The sequence below is a fragment of the Salmo salar genome, chromosome 28, assembly GCF_965601325.2.
Source record: "Salmo salar chromosome 28, fSalSal1, whole genome shotgun sequence".
NCBI classification, from domain to species: Eukaryota; Metazoa; Chordata; class Actinopteri; order Salmoniformes; family Salmonidae; genus Salmo; species Salmo salar.
The window spans coordinates 10900198-10923174 of record NC_138318.1 but is presented as its reverse complement, the minus strand read 5'-3'; the positions used below and the strand labels follow the sequence as shown (position 1 = coordinate 10923174).

General features: G+C 42.1%; 1 protein-coding gene across 2 annotated transcripts; it reads right to left on the bottom strand.

Annotated features, from left to right (window-relative positions):
* Positions 1-1129: 1129 nt before the first annotated feature.
* On the bottom strand, positions 1130-21309 carry ldb3b (LIM domain binding 3b). 2 transcript variants are annotated; one of them, XM_014179396.3, is made up of 10 exons: positions 21208-21307; positions 20692-21006; positions 10910-11061; positions 10646-10721; positions 5619-5641; positions 3628-3825; positions 3295-3324; positions 2012-2181; positions 1779-1815; positions 1130-1562 (listed from the first exon to the last, which is right to left on the bottom strand). In XM_014179396.3, the coding sequence occupies exons 2-10, from the start codon at positions 20785-20787 to the stop codon at positions 1457-1459; spliced, it is 888 nt and encodes a 295-aa protein (XP_014034871.1). In that variant the 5' UTR covers positions 20788-21006; positions 21208-21307; the 3' UTR covers positions 1130-1456. The 2 variants fall into 2 exon arrangements, with proteins under 2 accessions (XP_014034871.1, XP_014034870.1); XM_014179395.3 differs by lacking the exons at positions 3295-3324; positions 3628-3825; positions 5619-5641 and adding an exon at positions 8213-8514 and having other exon boundaries at positions 21208-21309.
* Positions 21310-22977: the final 1668 nt, after the last annotated feature.

Here is a 22977-nt window from a genome sequence, read left to right as displayed (position 1 = left end):
TTTCCACCCGTGTAATGTCCATTGCTCATGTTTCTTAAGCAAGCAAGTCTCTTCTTCTTATTGATGTCCTTTAGTAGTGGTTTCTTTGCAGCAATTCGACCATGAAGGCCTGATTCACGCAGTCTCCTCTGAACAGTTGATGTTGAGATGTGTTTGTTACTTGAACTCTGTGAAGCATTTTTTGGGTTGCAATCTGAGGTGCAGTTAACTCTAATGAACGTATCCTCTGCAGCAGAGGTAACTCTGTGTCTTCCTCCCCTGTGGCGGTCTACACGAGAGCCAGTTTCATCATAGCGCTTGATGGTTTATGTAACTGCACTTGAAAAACTTTCAAAGTTCTTGAAATGTTCTGGATTGACTGACCTTCATGTCTTTGCTTATTTGAGCTGTTTTTGACATAATATGGACTTGGTCTTTTACCAAATAGGGCTATATTTTGTATATCACCCCTACATTGTCACAACACAACTGATTTGCTCAATTGCATTAACTTTTAATAAGGCACACCTGTTAATTGAAATGCATTCTAGGTGACTAACTCATGAAGCTGGTTGAGAGAGTGCCAAGAGTGTGCAAAGCTGTCATCAAGGCAAACGGTGGCTACTTTGAAGAATCTCAAATATAAAATACTTTTTGATTTGTTTAACACTTTTTTGGTTACTACATGATTCCATACAGTATGTGGTATGTGTTATTTCATAGTTTTGATGTCTTCACTATTATTATACAATGTAGAAAATTGTAAAATAAAGAAAAACCCTGGAATGAGTAGGTGTGTCCAAATTTGTGTATGGTACTGCCTATAAATAAGGTATTTCTGTCTTTTATTTTTAATCCATTTTCCCCAAAAAATTCAAAAACCTTTTTTTTTTTGTTGCATTGTCATTATGGGGTATTGTGTATAGACTGATGAGGAAATTGTTTTATTCAAACCATTTTAGAATATGGCTGTAACGTAACAAAATGTGTAAAAAGTCAAGAGGTCTGAATACTTTCCGAATGCACTGTATCTCCCTACCTCTCTCATTTGAACTGTTGATCACCAGGTGTCTGAGACTATGTCAGTATGTTGATAGAAACCTACCAGTGAGAGACACATCAGACACATGACCAACACTCACATAGGCAATTTGATTTAAAGAAAATATTTATTCACATTGACAATAGTACATTTAAATTGTGTGGGTATATGTGCATTCGTATGTATTTGTGTGCATCTTTGTTAATTGTTAGCATGCGTACATAGGTGTGTGTGTGCATGTGTGTGTGTGTGTGTGCGCGTGTCTGTGTTCACGAGTGTGTGTTTATATGATCACTTTTACAATTAGTCATAAATACTTTTTTGTACAGTTCCCTATCAGTTAGGAGAGGCAAAACAACCAACAAGAAAGAAAAACAAAAACCATTCCAAACATTCTAATCATTCCAAAGATAAAGGATAGATCTGGCAGATCAATTAGAAGGGAGTCTCAGGGACATTGAGGATCTGAGCTGAGAGCCCGTTGTGCCAGTTCTTCAGCTTGCGGAAGCGAGGTCCTTTCACCTCCGATTCAAACTTATCCCTGGGAGAAAGACAGAGAGAGAAAGACGGAGGGTAGTGTGTGTGTGTGTGTGTGTGTGTGTGTGTGTGTGTGTGTGTGTGTGTGTGTGTGTGTGTGTGTGTGTGTGTGTGTGTGTGTGTGTGTGTGTGTGGGGGGGGGCGCGTGTGCATGTGTGTGTGTGCGCGTGTGCATGCATGTGTGTGTGTGTTCGCGCGCGTGTGTGTGTGCGCGCCTCACCTCGACCTCTGCAGGGCCTCCTCATCTGGGTCTTGCACTGAGGACAGAGAAGGGAGGGAAGAGACGAGAGGGAGAAGAGAGGTGAGGATACATAAAACATGAAGAGGAGAAATCTCTGAAGTACAGAGACAGAGAAGACAGGAGATGAAGAGGAAAGGAGAGAGTAGAGAGAGAATAAGAGCTAGACAGAACAAGAGAGAGAGAGAGAGGTCGTTGAGTAGAGGTGTACTGACTGTATTCGGTGCCGGTGAGGTGGGCCAGCATCTTGAAGCTCTTGGACTGCAAGTTGGCAGCCCGTCTGGCCCACTCGGCAATCTCCTCGTCTCTATCGTGTTGCTGGATCACAGCCTGGTAGACTGGAGACGCACTGTCAACAACCGGGTCCTTCATAGGCAGGGAACCACTGCAGGCAGGGGACACGATGTCAGTAACTAGTCCATAGATGCGGTAAAGAGGTCAACGGAATGCAGACCGTAGGGGATAGAAGAAGGATACCGGCTCGGTGCACATTGCACAGGACCAAGTTTGTTAAACCCTGCAGTAAGTTAGTAGTTCTCAATTCTCTACACATTGTCCCACAGCTGGTTCAGAGTTATCACACCCACTGGATTCAACTTGTTCCTTTACACAAAAATAAAAACTATGGTGTTTTTCTTTATAGGACCATTCTCCATAAAGGTTTCATAAAGAACCATAAAAAAGAGTTCTATATAGCCCCGAAAAGGGTTGCAACCACAACGGAACCCTTTTTGGTGCTATATAGAATACTTTTTTAATGGTTATTTACAGAACCTTTATGTAGAATGGTTCTATAAAGAACCTTTCTCAATCTTAAAGGTTCTTTGTGGAGCCAAACAGTTTTTTTTATTCTGGTTTAATAGCCATATAATATTGTTAAAATTCGATAGTTTGTATTATTGTGTCATGTATTACATTTAGAACCTCATGAGCATGGTTCTTTATAGAACCTTCAAAAAAAGGTTTCATATAGCACCAAAAAGTGTTCTGCTATGGTTACAAGCCAAAGAACCCTTATTTGTCACTATATAGAACCATTTGTTTTTAGCGTGTAGGGTTAGGAGCATCATCTAGTGTTTGGGGGGTTAGAACAGGAGGGGGAGACCAGTGATACTCAGAAAATTCCCTTTTATGTCATCAGAACAGAGTTAACCCCTGAGAACATTCTGAAACAGCTTAGTTAACCCCTGAAACACAGCAGTTCACCTCTGGGTGCAAGAAATTGGACACACGGACAACGAGACAGACACACAGAGAGAAAAATAGCTAGACACATGGATAGAGCCATGTGAAAAATACAAGAACCATATGATATATGCAAATGTATCATGTGATGATATCATATGAAACAGATGTGAGTTTGATACTGTTTATTAGACTTACAGCATATAAGCCGAACATGAGCCCAATATTAGTTTATTACACGTTATTTACATATCATATATGAGAGGAGAGTGAGTAGGCGGTGAGTAAAGGGTGAGTCGGGGGTGATACTTACGCCAGGGGGGAGCCAGCAGGTACATCCTCACTGAGGTCACATGATCAGAGGGGGGCGAGGTGGGGGTTTGGGGGTGGATGACACAACACAGGGTGGTTGATTGGTTGGTGGGTTGTAGATGAAGTGAAGGAAGGAAGGAAGGAAGGAAGGAAGGAAGGAAGGAAGGAAGGAAGGAAGGAAGGAAGGAAGGAAGGAAGGAAGGAAGGAAGGAAGGAGGAAGGAAGGAAGGAAGGAAAAAAGATGGGATTGATACAGACAATAACTGGGACCCAGACAGAGTACCCGCCTCTTAACACAAAATGTATTCTCTGCATTGTGTGTGTGCTCTCCTACCCCTCATGGCCCTTGGACTGTGACTGTCCGGCAATAGCGTCCATGATGGCGTCCTGTGAGTACATGGAGATGGGGGTGTTGTACTGAGCGTGAACGATGGTGGCCTTGCCTCCCGGGCCGCGCACCTCGATGGGCTTATGGGTAGACAGAGCCGAGTCCTTCAGAGCTATGGGGTTAAAGCTGGGCACATACTCCTGACTGGAGAGGGATATGGTCGGGGGGTACAGGGTCAAGGGTCAGGGATAAAGGGTCATTTTGAGAGGGTTGGTCGTGTTTTGTGCGATGAAGGGGCCAGGCGGCAATGGGGATCCATATTTGGGTTCACAGGTTGTAAGGGAACCAGACGACCGGGCGGAGATAATATAAAGAGGGGAGAGAGGGAGAAAAGAAAGAGAGAAAAAAGGTGCAGGGATGGTGAGAGGTGCAACAGGAGTAGGGTTACTTACCTTCCTCCATCTGCGGGCTCACACACTGCACAGCACTACAAGGTATATACACATATGTTAAACACAACTAATGATTGTATCTGTCTCACTCTAGTACATTTACAGTACCACTGATTACATTGTACCTGTCTGTCTCTCCAGTACAGTACTGTTTGTCTCTCTCATCACTCTCACACTATCACTGCTTACTTTGTAATGCAATGTAAGCAGATTGAGGTGTCTTCCATTTTTCTACAAATGACCTACTTTATTATTTATTTGATTTGAAATACATTGTCTATAGTGTCACTCCAGGACTAGTAAATTGAGCATAAGCCATGACTTCAAGAAAATTCACCTAATCACAAAGTGGTCAAGAAATACAATGTCTCTGACATGTTTTACGGACTAGCAAGGAAAACCAAATCAACTCAAGCCACTACGAAACAGGCTGTAAGACACAAACACACTCTGCACTTTACACACTGTAAATTCCTAGTTAGTTATGATGCTTTATTAATACACATATACTACCAATGTGTACATGCACACATCAACACACACACACACATATATGTGCAGTGCCATACGGAATATACTGTGAACGCATGTCTACACAGCAAATTCTCCAGTGTTAAATAAAAACTATTTACACAGAGAATGTTAAATGAACACTGAACGTGTGGAGTCCGTGGACTCACATACACACCGGAACAGTGATAAATTAATACATTGCTTAGGGCTCCCGAGTGGGGCAGCGGTCTAAGGCACTGCATCCCAGTGCAAAAGGTGTCACTACAATCCCTGGTTTGAATCCAGGCTGTATCACATCCGGCCGTGATTGGGAGTCCCATAGGGCGGCGCACAATTGGCCCAGGGTTGTCCGGGTTTAGCCGGGGTAGGCTGTCATTGTAAATAATAATTTGTTCTTAACTGACTTGCCTAGTTAAATAAAAGTTGAAAAAAACAAAAACATGATTCTAATATTTCCCAGAGTGCCTTTCAAGTAAATTGTAGAGTTTCCACCCTTAACTGTATTTGTTAGTAACAGAGACATGGTTATTGCATTCATCTGTTTTTGGTCCTATGGACTTCAAGTGAGATCCTAAGCGATTATGTTATCATATTTGTTTTATCTATTGAACACAATACCATCCGTATTTCATAAGGCCTTATTTTGAGGCCCTATTTTTTCCCTAATACAGGGGCCTGAACTCATACACATCAATTTGAACCAAGACCACACCCATCATTATCCTATATCCTAGCATGCTCAATTGCAGGTTGATTTTTTAGAATTGTTTCAATATCTGTGTTTGTGCATGAACATTGACTGATTAAGTGTTACCTTGTACTGCAAGCGGAGTCTGCCACATACACACAGCAACCTGGCAGGATGATTCTGACAAAGATGCTCAGAATAGACACACCATCATCACAAGAGAATTGATCAATGCTCACACTATGGGCAAGATGCCATTCACGAAGTACACGCAGCTAAGCATGCACACATACAACCTCTTAAATTTTGTTCATGCAAATTCTGCACATTCAGATGGTACTGACTTTCCAGCCGTGTTTGCAATAATCTGTAACGATATGAGAGAGAGAGAGAGAGAGAGAGTGAGAGAGAGAGAGAGAGAGAGAGAGAGAGAGAGAGAGAGAAAGAGAGAGAGAGAGTGAAAGAGAGAGCAGATATTACCAGGGTGATAGTAAGGTATAGGAGTTATAGGAGTCCTTCTGTGTGTTATAATTAAGCAATAAGTCATGAGGGGGTGTGGTATATGGCCAATATACCACGGCTATGGGCTGTTCTTCAGCACGACGCACCGTGGAGTGCTTGGATACAGCCCTTGGTATATTGGTCATATACCACAAACCCCGAGGTGCCTTATTACTATTATGAACTGGTTACCAACGTAATTAGAGCAGTAACAAGAAATGTTTTGTCAAACCCACAGCTTTCAGCCAATCAGCATTCAGGGCTCGAACCACCCAGTTTATAATGGCAGATGTGTGTCATCAACTGTGATATTTCCCAGGATTGCCTCAGCAGACTAACTGACCGGAGCTGGAGCTCCACAATCACGTGACACACACACACACACACACACACACACACACACACACACACACACACACACACACACACACACACACACACACACACACACACACACACACACACACACACACACACACACACACCGACATTCATAGACATGCACAAGCGTACGCACAAACACTCAGACAGAAGAAGAAAAACAAGAGTAGTTTATTGTTCATTTTCTTGGAGAGAACGGAAATTTCTTTTTACTTTCAGCCCAAACCCGCGAGACACACTACACAAATTGTTGAAGCCTATGTGTCATGTGCTGAATATAGAGATGGATCTATCCCGGGACACTGGTGTGTGTGTGTGTGTGTGTGTGTGTGTGTGTGTGTGTGTGTGTGTGTGTGTGTGCGTGCGTGCGTGCGTGCGTGCGGCGCGCGCGCGTGCGCGATACTGTATGAGATGTAGGCTTGGGATACATTGTAACCCGAGTGGAACATTCCAACGTGCCGAGAAGCAGCTGTTCCTGAGTTTGTGTATGTGTGAGCTTACAAAAAGAGGGTCGCCTGTACTGAACCAGGGATCTGCAGTGAGAATTACGGTCGTGCTTAACGACACTTTACCGGACACTTTAACATATGCTTATCTGCACAACCACCTACAGTGAGGGAAAAACGTATTTGATCCCCTGCTGATTTTGTACGTTTGCCCACTGACAAAGAAATGATCAGTCTATAATTTTAATGGTAGGTGTTTTTGAACAGAATAACAACAACAAAAATCCAGAAAAACGCATGTCAAAAATGTTATGAAATGATTTGCATTTTAATGAGGGAAATAAGTATTTGACCCCTCTGCAAAACATGACTTAGTACTTGGTGGCAAAACCCTTGTTGGCAATCACAGAGGTCAGACGTTTCTTGTAGTTGGCCACCAGGTTTGTACACATCTCAGGAGAGATTCTGTCCCACTCCTCTTTGCAGATCTTCTCCAAGTCATTAAGGTTTCGAGGCTGACGTTTGGCAACTCGAACCTTCAGCTTCCTCCACAGATTTTCTATGGGATTGAGGTCTGGAGACTGGATAGGCCACTTCAGGACCTTAATGTGTGCAAACCACGAGGTGAGATCTTGCATGGAGCCCCAGGCCGAGGGAGATTGACAGTTATTTTGTGTTTCTTCCATTTGCGAATAATCACACCAACTGTTGTCACCTTCTCACCAAGCTGCTCCCTTTAAGGGTGTGCTCCTAATCTCAGCTCGTTACCTGTATAAAAGACACCTGGGAGCCAGAAATCTTTCTGATTGAGAGGGGGTCAAATACTTATTTCCCTCATTAAAATGCAAATCTATATATAAGATTTTGGACATGCGTTTTTTTTCTGGATTTTTTTGTTGTTATTCTGTCTCTCACTGTTCAAATAAACCTACCATTAAAATTATAGACTGATCATTTCTTTGTCAGTGGGCAAACGTACAAAATCCGCAGGGGATCAAATACTTTTTTCCCTCACTGTAACTTCACCCCCCAGCTCCTCTCAAAGGCCATCAACTCCTAACAGCTAAAGCACCTGTCGTCAGCGGAATTACTGTAGTTGTCATCCACAGAGTGTGGTGCAGTGTTACCTGGAGACAGTCCAGGTGTGTGTCAGAGTGTGCACGTTACCACTTCGGGCGGCGAGTGTGCATGTGAGCCAGGAGAATGTGTTCCAGGAAAATCACGGAATGTTCTGAGTATTCTTGATCACTGTCCTGTTTAATGTGCACACAGGGGGGCAGGGATGTGTGACCCCCCCCCCCGGCTCATACCCTAAGTTGTCCTAGAGTGGAGATAGCCAGGGGAGGGGGTTGGGACAGGAACAGAGTGAGGAGGGAAGTAAAAAATTGGGTCGGTACAACAACGACTTAGTTCCAGTAGGTCCAGTGTTTGGGAGAGGAGGGAGTGTTTTGTTTCCTAGTTAGTTTGGATGTTTTGTTGTCGGAGGTGGTGATCGGGAACTCAGTGAGGCTCTGGTCAACAGAAGTGCAATATAAAGGGAACACGTGGCCAAAAGAAGTGTACTATACAGGGAACTGGGTACCATTTCATTATGGCCCCAGGCTACCTACCCTAGGAATGGCACGCCGCTGTCTGCCCCCTCTCCTCCCAGCTTGGCGGCCCCTATCGCATCTCCTGCAACCTTGCCTTGCAGCAGGGCCATCTCTCTGAGAGTGTGTGCAGAGTACAGGCAGATGGGGGAGTTATACTGTCCCTTCTGGGACACTGCAGCGGCAGGGGAGGGGGGAAGGAGAGGAGAGGGTGTACGGAGGGCAGGGGTCGGCTCTACAGGCTTTTTAGACAATAGTCTCCCAAACCTCTTCACCTCCACCTCTTCTTCTTCTTCTACTTCTTTTTTAACATGCTCACCCTCCTTAACGACAAGAGAGATAGAGTGAGGGACTCAGAAAAACTGAGAAATGGGGAGAAAAAGACAGGAAGAAATAAAGAGGGATGGGTGGATTGGAATGAGGGAAAATATAGATAGATAGATAGATAGATAGATAGATAGATAGATAGATAGATAGATAGATAGATAGATAGATAGATAGATAGATAGATAGATAGATAGATAGATAGATAGATAGATAGATAGATAGATAGATAGATAGATAGATAGATAGATAGATAGATAGATAGATAGATAGATAGATAGATAGATAGATAGATAGATAGATAGATAGATAGATAGATAGATAGATAGATAGATAGATAGATAGATAGATAGATAGATAGATAGATAGATAGATAGATAGATAGATAGATAGATAGATAGATAGATAGATAGATAGATAGATAGATAGATAGATAGATAGATAGATAGATAGATAGATAGATAGATAGATAGATAGATAGATAGATAGATAGATAGATAGATAGATAGATAGATAGATAGATAGATAGATAGATAGATAGATAGATAGATAGATAGATAGATAGATAGATAGATAGATAGATAGATAGATAGATAGATAGATAGATAGATAGATAGATAGATAGATAGATAGATAGATAGATAGATAGATAGATAGATAGATAGATAGATAGATAGATAGATAGATAGATAGATAGATAGATAGATAGATAGATAGATAGATAGATAGATAGATAGATAGATAGATAGATAGATAGATAGATAGATAGATAGATAGATAGATAGATAGATAGATAGATAGATAGATAGATAGATAGATAGATAGATAGATAGATAGATAGATAGATAGATAGATAGATAGATAGATAGATAGATAGATAGATAGATAGATAGATAGATAGATAGATAGATAGATAGATAGATAGATAGATAGATAGATAGATAGATAGATAGATAGATAGATAGATAGATAGATAGATAGATAGATAGATAGATAGATAGATAGATAGATAGATAGATAGATAGATAGATAGATAGATAGATGCCCGGGCTGGGTTTTTACTAAGCTAAATAATGGAATTGTTTTAAGATGGTACTAACAAGGGTCATTTAGCTATTTGATTTGGAATTTTAACAGATATTTCATAAAACATAGAATTTGTCTTTACTGCTATTAGCCAATAGAAACACTTTGAATAACACAGTTTACATGGCAAAACAGTCAAATAATTTATAAAAAGGAAATATGTTTTGGAGTGTCTGTCCTATATCTGAGAGATATAAGAAAGCTCAGAAAATTATTTAAAAAAAATGTTCTACCCATATTTAAGCATTTCTTTGCACTAAAGTACTTCCATATATACTTCCAGTAATTTTTTTAAACTGATACCGGGTTACCTTCAGACGAGTCTTGTGAGGCTTGTGGGCATCGTTGAGCAAAACATGTACGTGTTTGTGACAGTCTCACCTTTCGATGGTGGGGTTCATAATAGTTTGTAGCCCAAACCATTTGGACTATACAAACACATCGGCGGTACTGACTTCAGACGAGTCCAAGGAAGCTTGTAGCTTTCGGACACTACAGGCTTGCGAGAAGATCGATTTTTCGGGATGTCTCCTGATCCTGTAGCTCTAACACTTTTCACCGCAGATGTGGAAGCCCGACATCAGCGGATGCGGTGGATTGAGACGCAGCCCAGGCAAAAAACATATTTCTCAAGCTTAAACAGATGGATTTAATGGGGAGTTTTTTATTACAATAGTTACATTTCTGCAGGGGCACAGATATCGCCTCTAGGGGGTTTAAAGTAGCACAAAGAAGAAGTTATGAGTGAGAAGCCATTATAACCGACTTCATTTGGCTTCAACGCGCTATTGAATCCTCACATAGGAATGAATGGTGTCACGTGATCGATGGCTTTGTCCATTCATAAACAGTCATTGACTTGGCCAGAGCTTGATCCTCTGCTCTTTAATATGGACGCTACAGCTGCAATAGAAACACTAGTGGGCGCCAACACACGTCCTTCCAGTCTTCAATTGATCCCGTCTTCTTTTGTTCAAGGACACTCACATAGACACTCAAATGCAGAAACTTTTTTTTTGTGTGTGCGTGCATGTGTGTGTTTACCTTCTGGTGAGGAATAACTGACATGGGGGAGTCCATCCTGGGTGTTGCCATGGGAACAGGGGTAGGACGTTTCGACCTGGGTGCAGAGCCACAACAACAGTAAGTAGTATTACATGTGTTATGTAGTTTTGCATGTTATCTTCTAAGTATTTTAAGATCTAGTGTGTGTGTGTGTGTGTGTGTGTGTGTGTGTGTGTGTGTGTGTGTGTGTGTGTGTGTGTGTGTGTGTGTGTGTGTGTGTGTGTGTGTGTGCGTATGTTTGACTTTTGCATTGTGAGGGCCAGTTTATTGGAGGCCATCTTAATCTTGTTCTGTGCCTCAAGGTGTGTCATGCCTTCTGTACTAAGGCCGTCTATCGATGTGATGATGTCACCCTGGACTAGACTGCCCCCTGCAGCCTTACTGCCTGGAGTTATCTAGAGGGGGAGAGAGAAAGCAGAAGAAGAGTTAGGAGGAGGGGAGGAGGGGAGGAAGGGAGCGAGAGAGAGAGCGAGAGAGAGAGAGAGAGAGCGAGAGAGAGAGAAAGAAAGCCCCACTGGGCAAAGAAGTCAATTCAACGTCTATTCCACGATGTCAAGCTGCTTGCTTAGCAAGTACCACTTCCTCCTGATTCAACTCATACAGAGACTTGAATTCAGGACACATGCGACCGCCCTCCTAAAGTGTTCCAACCCATTGCGCTATTGAAAAAGGCCTTCTTCAATTGCCCAAGGCGCGACACTTCAGGCTGAAGAGTGAATTTCACAAACCACCGTCTGCTACATTTGCAGAGTTAGATGGATGCACAACAGTCTCTGTACAACTCTTAGGGCAGAGTAAGTAGGTCTGGGGGACTAGGGAGTACTGTGGGACTAGGGGGGACTAGGGGCGGACTAGGGAGTCAGGGGTAGAGTAGGGGCTGGGGTACAAGGCTGAGGTATAGGGTAGACTGAGGACTGGGCTTGGACAGAGAGACAGGGCTGGGGACTGGGATAGAGGATAGGCTTACAGGCAGCTCGTTAAAGAGATAAAAATAAAGAGTGCCTCCTACATCACTCTGTTTAACCTAACTGCCCCCAACTACCTGCTAGTGCCACTCAAACCCGCCTTCTCTATCTATCTCTTTTCGCTGCTCCTTCGCTCTTTTCCTCTTTCTCCTCAGTGACGCCTTCTGCCTTTATTCATTAATTTATTCAGCGTGAGTCCGCATTTGTGTGTGTGTGTAATTGTTCGGTTGTTTCAGGATGGCTTCACAGCAGCACCCTTTTTCTCTCCTTAAACAGCGTCTGCTTTCTTAACATTTCACCACCCTGCTCTGCTTATGCTGAATCAGCTACACACACACACCACACACACACGCCACACACACACGCATGCACTGCATCCATCAGAACCAACTTTCGGACAAATCACGGTCTTATTATCCATCCCTAAATATTCATTACTCTGCCATGGGACACAACAATGTATTCCGTCTCTCTGGAGAACATGGAAATAATGATGAACAGGCCTACATCTATCCTCCAGTCAAAATCACACGACACTATCTACTCGACACTATCTGCGTTGAGACAATGACTTATCAATCACCCACGACCAGCTCATTTAATCCCTACCATTGTGTCTCTGAGTTGTCATAATACTTCAGGGGTGTTGGAAGACACAATGTAAGTAACCTAATTCATGTCCCTCTAACTGCCCTGAATGCCTCTGCTGATCCTACAGCTATTGTATACAGTAATCATGTGTCTATGAACCAGAGTTATACTGTTAGCACTGAGGAAATCCACTGTGTGCAGCTCACCCTGCACTAACATAAATAACCTGAGCACCTCTGCTAAACTTCCCAGTAAAGCAATAAAAACAATTAAGCATCCCAGAAAAGTGCTAAAAATAGCCCTTAACATATCAAGATTCAAGAAATCAATAATTTGCTAGTAACAGATGACATTCATATTTTGACAATCTCTGAAACTCACTTAGTAAATACATTTGATGATATAGTGGTAGAAATACATTTATAAGATCTACAGAAAAGACAAAGGTGGAGGTGTGGCCGTTTAGATTCAGAACCGCATTCCTGTAAAGCTTAGAGAGGATCTCATGTTAAATATTGTTGAAGTAATATGGCTACAGGTTCATCTGCCTCACCTAAAACCCATTCTGGTGGAAAGCTGCTATAGACCACCAAGTGCTAACAGTCAGTATCTGGATAAAATGTGTGAAATGCTTGATAATATATATGATATCAACAGAGAAGTATATTTTCTGGCTGATTTTAAATATTGACTGGCTTTCATCACACTGCCCACTCAAGAGAAAGCTTCAAACTGTAACTACCGTAATTTCCGGACTATTAAGCGCACCTGAATATAAGCCGCACCCACTGAATTATTATATATATATTTTGAACATAAATAAGCCGTACATGTCTATAAGCTGCAGGTGCCTACCGGTACATTGAAACAAATTAACTTTACACAGGCTTTAACGAAACACGGCTTGTAACAAAAATAAATAGGCTTTAACGAAACACGGCTTGTAGCAAAAAATAAAAAATTAGCAGTAAGCTTTAGTTGTCTTTTTGCACTGAGTCAATTCCTCACGCTGCTGTTTCCAACGTCTTATCATCGACTCATTAAGACCAAGCTCCCGTGCAGCAGCTCTATTTCCTTTTCCAACAGCCAGATCAATCGCCTTCAACTTGAAAGCTGCATAATATGCATTTCTTCGTGTCTTTGCCATGATGAGGGTGACAAAATGACTACCGTAATCAGAATGATGGGAAGTTTGAGAGTGCTCGATTTAATCTAAACAGTAAAGAAAAAAGTTGTTTGACCTTAACCCGTTCTGCAATTTCATTGGTCTAATGAAAGCTTCATGCCGCCAAAAAACTGAGCACGTCACAGAATGTATTTTTTTTTTTTTTTTTAATTGAAAGCGGGGAAAATCCATATATTAGCCACGTCATTGTTTAAGCCGCGAGGTTCAAAGCCTGGGAAAAAAGTTGCGGCTTATAGTCTGGAATTTACACTAATGCCTGCAACCTGGTTCAGGTTGTCAGTCAACCTGCCAGGGTAGTTACAAGCAGCACAGGAATGAAATCATCAACATGTATTGATCACATCTTTACTAATGCTGCAGAAATTAGCTTGAAAGCAGTATTCAAATCCATCAGATGTAGTGATCACAGTATAGTAGCCATATCTAGGAAAGGCCTAATATTGTGTATAAGAGGTCATACAAGAAGTCTTGTAGTGATTCCTATGTTGTTGATGTAAAGAATATGTGTTGGTCCGTGGTGTTTAAGGAGAAGCAACCAGACGCTGCACTTGACACATTTGAACATCTTGGCCATGTTCTGTTATAATCTCCACCCGGCACAGCCAGAAGAGGACTGGCCACCCCTCATAGCCTGGTTCCTCTCTAGGTTTCTTCCTAGAATTTGGCCTTTCTAGGGAGTTTTTCCTAGCCACCGTGCTTCTACACCTGCATTACTTGCTGTTTGGGGTTTTAGGCTGGGTTTCTGTACAGCACTTTGAGATATCAGCTGATGTTAGAAGGGCTATATAAATATACTGCTCAAAAAAATAAAGGGAACACTTAAACAACACATCCTAGATCTGAATGAAAGAAATAATCTTATGAAATACTTTTTTCTTTTCATAGTTGAATGTGCTGACAAAAAATCACACAAAAATAATCAATGGAAATCCAATTTATCAACCCATGGAGGTCTGGATTTGGAGTCACACTCAAAATTAAAGTGGAAAACCAAACTACAGGCTGATCCAACTTTGATGTAATGTCCTTAAAACAAGTCAAAATGAGGCTCAGTAGTGTGTGTGGCCTCCACGTGCCTGTATGACCTCCCTACAACGCCTGGGCATGCTCCTGATGAGGTGGCGGATGGTCTCCTGAGGGATCTCCTCCCAGACCTGGACTAAAGCATCCGCCAACTCCTGGACAGTCTGTGGTGCAACGTGGTGTTGGTGGATGGAGCGAGACATGATGTCCCAGATGTGCTCAATTGGATTCAGGTCTGGGGAACGGGCGGGCCAGTCCATAGCATCAATGCCTTCCTCTTGCAGGAACTGCTGACACACTCCAGCCACATGAGGTCTAGCATTGTCTTGCATTAGGAGGAACCCAGGGCCAACCGCACCAGCATATGGTCTCACAAGGGGTCTGAGGATCTCATCTCGGTACCTAATGGCAGTCAGGCTACCTCTGGCGAGCACATGGAGGGCTGTGTGGCCCCCCAAAGAAATGCCACCCCACACCATGACTGACCCACCGCCAAACCGGTCATGCTGGAGGATGTTGCAGGCAGCAGAACATTCTCCATGGCGTCTCCAGACTCTGTCACGTCTGTCACATGTGCTCAGTGTGAACCTGCTTTCATCTGTGAAGAGCACAGGGCGCCAGTGGCGAATTTGCCAATCTTGGTGTTCTCTGGCAAATGCCAAACGTCCTGCACGGTGTTGGGCTGTAAGCACAACCCCCACCTGTGGACGTCGGGCCCTCATACCACCCTCATGGAGTCTGTTTCTGACCGTTTGAGCAGACACACGCACATTTGTGGCCTGCTGGAGGTCATTTTGCAGGGCTCTGGCAGTGCTCCTCCTGCTCCTCCTTGCACAAAGGCGAAGGTAACGGTCCTGCTGCTGGGTTGTTGCCCTCCTACAGCCTCCTCCACATCTCCTGATGTACTGGCCTGTCTCCTGGTAGCGCCTCCATGCTCTGGACACTACGCTGACAGACACAGCAAACCTTCTTGCCACAGCTCGCATTGATGTGCCATCCTGGATGAGCTGCACTACCTGAGCCACTTGTGTGGGTTGTAGACTCCATCTCATACTACCACTAGAGTGAAAGCACCACCAGCATTCAAAGGTGACCAAAACATCAGCCAGTAAGCATAGGAACTGAGAAGTGGTCTGTGGTCCCCACCTGCAGAACCACTCCTTTATTGGGGGTGTCTTGCTAATTGCCTATAATTTCCACCTGTTGTCTATTCCATTTGCAGAACAGCATGTGACATTTATTGTCAATCAGTGTTGCTTCCTAAGTGGACAGTTTGATTTCACAGAAGTGTGATTGACTTGGAGTTACATTGTGTTGTTTAAGTGTTCCCTTTATTTTTTTGAGCAGTGTACATTTGATTTGATTTATGAAATTACTAATAATTCCCAGTTACTAATAAGCATGCATCCATCAATAAAATGATTGTAAAAACTGTTAAATTCCTGTGGATTGATGAGAAATTGAACAATGGTATGGTTGAGAGAGATGAGGAGAAATAAATGGCAAATAAGTCTGACTGCACAACTGATTGGCAAACGTACTGCAAATTGAGAAATCATGTGACTGAACTGAATAAAAATAAGAAGAAACTACACTGTGAAACAAATATAAATGACATAAAGAATGATAGTAAAAAGCTTTGGAGCACCTAAAATTACATTTTAGTCAAAAAGGCAAACTCCACTCCATCATTCATTAAATCAGATGGCTCTTTCATCATATAACTCACTAATATTGCCAACTACTTAAATTATTTTTTCATTGGCAAGATTAGCAAACTTAGGCATGACATGCCAGCTACAAACGCTTACGCTACACATCCAAGTATATCTGACCAAATTATGAAAGAAAAGCATTGTAATTTAGAGTTCCGTAAAGTGAGTGTGGAAGAGGCGAAATAAGTATTGTTGTCTATCAGCAATGACAAGACACCGGTGTCTGACAACTTGGATGGCAAAATTACTGAGGATAATTGTGGACAATATTGCCACTCATATTTAACATATCTTCAATTTAAGCCTAATAGAAAGTGTGTGCCGTCAGGCCTGGAGGGAAGCAAAAGTCATTTCCCTACCTAAGAATAGTAAAGCCGCCTTTACTGGCTCAAATAGCCGACCAATCAGCCTGCTACCAACCCTTAGTAAAGTTTTGGGAAAGAAATGTGTTTGACCAGATACAACGTTTTTTTACAGTCAACAAATTGACAACAGACTTTCAGCACGCTTATAGGGAAGGACATTCAACAAGCACAGCCCTTATACAAATGACTGATGGTTGGCTGAGAGAAATTGATGATAAAAAGATTGTGCGTGCTGTTTTGTTAGACTTCAGTGAGGCTTTAGGCATTATCGATCATAGTATGCTGCTGGAAAAACCTATGTGTTATGGCTTTACACCCCCTGCTATATTGTGCATAAATAGTTACCTGTCTAACAGAACACAGCGGGTGTTCTTTAATGGAGGCCTATCCAACATAATCCAGGTAGAATCAGGAGTTCCCCAGGGCAGCTGTCTAGGCCCCTTACTTTTTTCAATCTTTACTAATGACATGCCAGTAGCTAAAATAGGGAGAAGTCTGTCCGTAATAAAGCTCTGTTCTGCCTATTTAACAGCACGATCAACAAGGCCGGTCCTACAGGCCCTAGTTTTGTCGCACCTGGACTACTGTTCAGTCGTGTGGTCAGGTGCCACAAAGAGGGATTTAGGAAAATTGCAATTTTCTCAGAACAGGGCAGCACGGCTGGCCCTTAGATGTACACAGAGAGCTAACATTAATAGTATGCATGTCAATCTCTGGTGGCACAATGTGGAGGAGAGATTGACTTCCTCACTACTTGTATTTGTGAGAGGTACTGACATGTTGAATGCACATTGACATGTTTGAACTACTGGCACACAGCCCAGACACCCATGCACACCCCACAAGACATGCCACCAGTGGTCTCTTCACAGTCCCCAAGTCCAGAACAGACTATGGGAGGTGCCAAGTACTACATGGAACTCTATTCCAAATCAAGTAACTCATGCAAGCAATAACATTTGATTAAAAAAACTAGAGGTCGACCGATTAATCGGAATGGCCGATTAATTAGGGCCGATTTCAAGTTTTCATAACAATCGGTAATCGGTATTTTTGGACACCGATTTGCAGAATGTTTTTTTTTTTAACCTTTATTTAACTAGGTAAGTCAGTTAAGAACACATTCTTATTTTCAATGACGGCCTAGGAACGGTGGGTTAACTGCCTTGTTCAGGCGCAGAACGACAGATTTCTACCTTGTCAGCTTGGGGATGCAACCTTATGGTTAACTAGTCCAACGCTCTAACCACCTGCTTTATGTTGCACTCCTTGAGGAGCCTGCCTGTTACGCGAATGCAGTAAGAAGCCAAGGTAAGTTGCTAGCTAGCATTAAACTTATCTTATAAAAAACAATCAATCAATCATAATCTCTAGTTAACTACACATGGTTGATGATATTACTAGTTTATCTAGCCAGTCCTGTGTTGCATATAATCAATGTGGTGCGCATTCGCGAAAAAGGACTGTCTTTGCTCCGATGTGTACCTAACCATAAACATTAATGCCTTTCTTAAAATCAATACACAGAAGTATATATTTTTAAACCTGCATATTTAGCTAAAAGAAATCCAGGTTAGCAGGCAATATTAACCAGGTGAATTGTGTCAGTTCTCTTGCGTTCCTTGCACGCAGAATCAGGGTATATGCAACAGTTTGGGCCGCCTGGCTCGTTGCGAACTAATTTGCCAGAATTTTACGTAATTATGACATAACATTGGAGGTTGTGCAATGTAACAGGAACATTTAGACTTATGGATGCCACCCGTTAGGTAAAATACGGAATGGTTCCGTATTTCACTGATAGAATAAACGTGATAGTTTCCGGATTCGACCATATTAATGACCTAAGGCTCGTGTTTCTGTGTGTTATTATGTTATAATTAAGTCTATGATTTGATAGAGCAGTCTGACTGAGCGGTGGTAGGCACCAGCAGGCTCGTAAGCGTTCATTCAAAATAGCACTTTCATGCGTTTTGCCAGCAGCCCTTCGCAATGCATTGCGCCGTTTATGACTTCAAGCCTATCAACTCCCAAGATTAGGCTGGTGTAACCGATGTGAAATGGCTAGCTAGTTAGTGCGTGCTAATAGCGTTTCAAACGTCACTCGCTCTGAGACTTGGAGTAGTTGTTCCCCTTGCTCTGCATGGGTAACGCTGCTTCGAGGGTGGCTGTTGTCTATGTGTTCCTGGTTTGAGCCCAGGTAGAAGCGAGAAGAGAGGACGGAAGCTATACTGTTACACTGGTAATACTAAAGTGCCTATATGAACATCAAATAGTCAAAGGTATATGAAATACAAATCGTATAGAGAGAAATAGTCCTATAATTCCTATAATAACTACAACCTAAAACTTCTTACCTGGGAATATTGAAGACTCATGTTAAAAGGAACCACCAGCTTTCATATGTTCTCATGTTCTGAGCAAGGAACTTAAACGTTACCTTTCTTACATGGCACATAATGCACTTTTACTTTCTTCTCCAACACTTTGTTTTTGCATTATTTAAACCAAATTGAACATGTTTCATTATTTATTTGAGGCTAAATTGATTTTATTGATGTATTATATTAAGTTAAAATAAGTGTTCATTCAGTATTGTTGTAATTGTCATTATTACAAATAAAGAAATTTAAAAAAACGGCTGATTAATCGGTAGCGGCTTTTTTGGCCCTCCAATAATCAATATCGGTATCGGCGTTGAAAAATCATAATCGGTCGACATCTAAAAAAACCCATATAAAAATACACCTTATGGAACAGCGGGGACTGTGAAGCAACATAAACATAATCACTGACACATGCATACAGACACACATTAACATACACACTATACACACACGTACACATGGATTTTGTGTTGTAGATATGTGGTAGTAGAGTAGGAGCCTGTGCATGCACACTTAATGTGTTTGTAAATCTGTTGTTTTTATTTTACTAGGCAAGTCAGTTAAGAACAAATTCTTATTTTCAATGACGGCCTAGGAACAGTGGGTTAACTGCCTTGTTCAGGGGCAGAACGACAGATTTTTACCTTGTCAGCTCGGGGATTTGATCTTGCGGTTACAAGTCCAACACTCTAACCACTAGGCTACCTGCTGCCCCAAAAAGATTGTTGTGAAGTGTATTGTAATGTTTTTTAAATGGTATAACTGCCTTAACTTTGCTGGACCCCAGGAAGAGTAGCTGCTGCCAATCACGACACTACATTGCTACTCTAAACCAATCACATGACTCTATACAGTAGCTATTGCCTAATCGCACATTCTTATACTGTAGCTATCATCCAATAGCATCACACTCTAGTGTCTCCATTACCCAATCCCACTGCTCTATAGGAGGGAGAGTTAACCAAGTGGATTGTGAAAAAGAGGTAGAGATGAAGTGAGGGAACTGACTCCGCTCCAAAATCTGCCTGTGCGAAAAAAATAAAGTGTGATGCAGTGGAACTGGGTATTTTTTACAAGAAGGTTAATAATACTGTCAAATTTGGTAAAAATAAAATGTAATTGCTAATTTGCTACGTGAGGCCTATTTGATCCAATATAAGTTTTGTCATGCTTAGGTTGTTATCAGTGTACTGATATAACTGTGAAGCACGCGACACACCGGCAACTTTGAGAAAAATACACTTTATATCAGAGTTGTCCCTGTTGAAATTCGAGACGGTCTATGCATATTCATAGTAAGAGGACCAGAGATGGACAAAGAGGATGTCTTTAGAGACACACTTGGCATCTGAGAGGCCCAGCAGGACGCTTTAGGTAACACACAGCTTTCCACATAACCGCACCTCTCCTCCTCTCTCTCCCTCTCTGATGCCCTCTCCCTTCTCATCCTTCTTTCCTCCCCCTACTGCTATTTGCCATTTCCATATCCACTGGAAATACGTCATTGTAACTGGCAGGTGCAACAACACACAACTACAGCAACAGGTCTAGATGGAAAGAGGAGGGGTGTGATAGAGAGGGAGAGCAGTGTATTTTAGAACTCTAGCTGGCAGTTCATTCTTCACTCCTCGTCATCTGTCATCAATCCTTACGTCATTGCATAAGACCCATGCACACGCACACACACATTTAGCACGTGCGCACACACACAGCAACGAACCGTAACCACTATTTAACACACTCAAAGTTTGTTTCTCTAACACAGGAAAAGCTTAAAGTGTGTAGTGTCTTACCTTGGAGATGGTAAGTGGCATATTGAAGTCTTTTCCTCCATGTAGTCTGAAACCCCATGGCGCGGAGCCATTGAGAGTTACTGTGTACGTAGCCATCTTCAGCTTTGGATAAAACACACACACACTCACACACACTGCTTCCTCCTGAAAGCGCTTTCCTCCTTCACTCGCTGTCCTCTTTTTACTTGTTTCCTCTTGCACTCGTTTTCTGATTCCCCTCCTTCAGTCTCGTTCCTGAGTTCTCCCCCCCTGTTATTTCCAGACGGTTGGGACAAACACCTGATAGGGGGAGGGATGGCAGGCGCTGAAAAGCTTCTGATACACACACACACACACACACACACACGTAAACACAGGTGTGAAAAACACAAATGTATGCACACTCATACACCTACACGCACACTCAAAACGAATTAAACCTAAAACCACACAACAGCTAGTCTAGTATACGCCTAACACTGAAAACCTGAATAAAGCATTAAAAAGTGTATAAAAGTGTTGTTGGAGAGGTCTTGCCTTAGTTGAGGGTAAGGGACAGACGGGACAAGAATAGCTGAGTGGAGCAGAGACGAGGATGGATGGCACAGGGGCCTTATAAGGCCTGTAATCCTACCCCCAGCATGCCTCACTCTGATCACCCTGCATTACTCACACATACAGATATAGACTCCTCTTAGTCCCACACATTCTTCCCTTGCTCTACCTCTATCTGTCCCTCGCATCAATCAATTCCTTGCTCTCTCTCTCTGTGTTTTTAATGTCTGTTTTGCTGTGATCTCACCTTCTCAATGTGTCACAATATCCTTTTGCATCACTTTTTCACTCCTTGATTCTCTCTTTCTATCACTCTCTCTTTCTATTTCTCTCTCTCGCTCTTTCTCTCTGTGTTATCTCTCCCAGCTCTCTAAGGGGAAGCAACACATTACCGAAGTCTGATTCCCTAGAAGCACCTCTACCAGGAGACAGTCACCATGATCAACAAGATGATAAAGGATAAGCTTTTTTAACACCTTTTGACAGCTCAGTTTGTTAGGACATTCAACTATTACCACCAATGACACGTATTATTTAGACAGACCAAATGAACAATAGGATCCTCAAATTGATGACATACTAAAAGGGTGTGATTAGCTAATAATATTCTTTAATATAGACCCTCCCCAAATTAGTTTCCACTGGTGTGAATGCTCAAGGTCCTTCTATACCTTTGTAATGAATTATTTTAAGGCGGTAGCAGCAATTACATAAATAGCGACACAAATTAGCGACACAAATTTGCAATAGAAAAATACATCTGTATACAATATATGACATACTTTACTTTCTAGCATTCAAAATAATAGATGTCACTACAACTCTGCTCATCACTAGTGGGACAAGCCAATTTGCTTGCCCTGAGCACTTGGGAATGATAGTGTTTGACAGTATTACTTACCCGCCAGAGATTATAATGTGTAATAACATGCACTCAGGTTAATAAGGAGGAGAGACACGTGCTAATCCTCATAGACAGTACTGTCATGTACCGTTCACTGTGCCGATAACAAGATGTGTTTTCAAAGTCCTGATCACACATCAGCAAACCTTTATTTTCTATCCAACTTCTCACAACACTGGCATACACTGCTGATGGTAAATAGTCCATACCAACCAGATACCAACACACAGCTGCCAGTAATACATTTGTTCAGAAAAATACATGAACTAAAATAAACCATTTTACACATCCATCACAAATCTACAATAAACCCTCACATCATTTAGAACATAGATTTTGAATAATATTTCAATAATATAACAGCTGAAAAGTTGTTCTTTTCCTCGACACAAGACATAACAAGTCAATCAGTTCATCGATATTGTAACGATCGTCGTATGTAATGGACCAAGGCGCAGCGGGTTGAGTGCTCATTTGAACTTTTATTAGAACACTTAACGAAACAAAACAAGAAAACGAACGAACAGTAATGCAGGCTACACACAGCTATGCAAAAACAACTTCCCACAAACCACAGGTGAAGAAAGGGCTACCTAAGTATGACTCCCAATCAGCAGCAACGATGTACAGTTGTTCCTGATTGAGAGCCATACCAGGCCAACAAAGAAATACACAACCTAGAAAATCATAGAAATACAAAACCAGAACAATAACCAAAAACCCCGAAACACTCTAAACAAATACCCCCTGCCACGTCCTGACCAAACTACAATAACAAATAACCCCTTTACTGGTCAGGACGTGACAGATATAAGACATTACAAATCAATCAGCGCATCAACATTCCG

Coding starts and splice junctions, on each gene's coding strand:
- ldb3b (XM_014179395.3), bottom strand. CDS start 20,787: ATGGCTACGTACACAGTAACTCTCAATGGCTCCGCGCCATGGGGTTTC. Junction 8,515..10,645: donor CAGTTATTCCTCACCAGAAG/GTAAACACACAC, acceptor CTTGTCGTTAAG/GAGGGTGAGCATGTTAAAAA. Junction 1,563..1,778: donor GAGGCCCTGCAGAGGTCGAG/GTGAGGCGCGCA, acceptor TCTTTCTCCCAG/GGATAAGTTTGAATCGGAGG.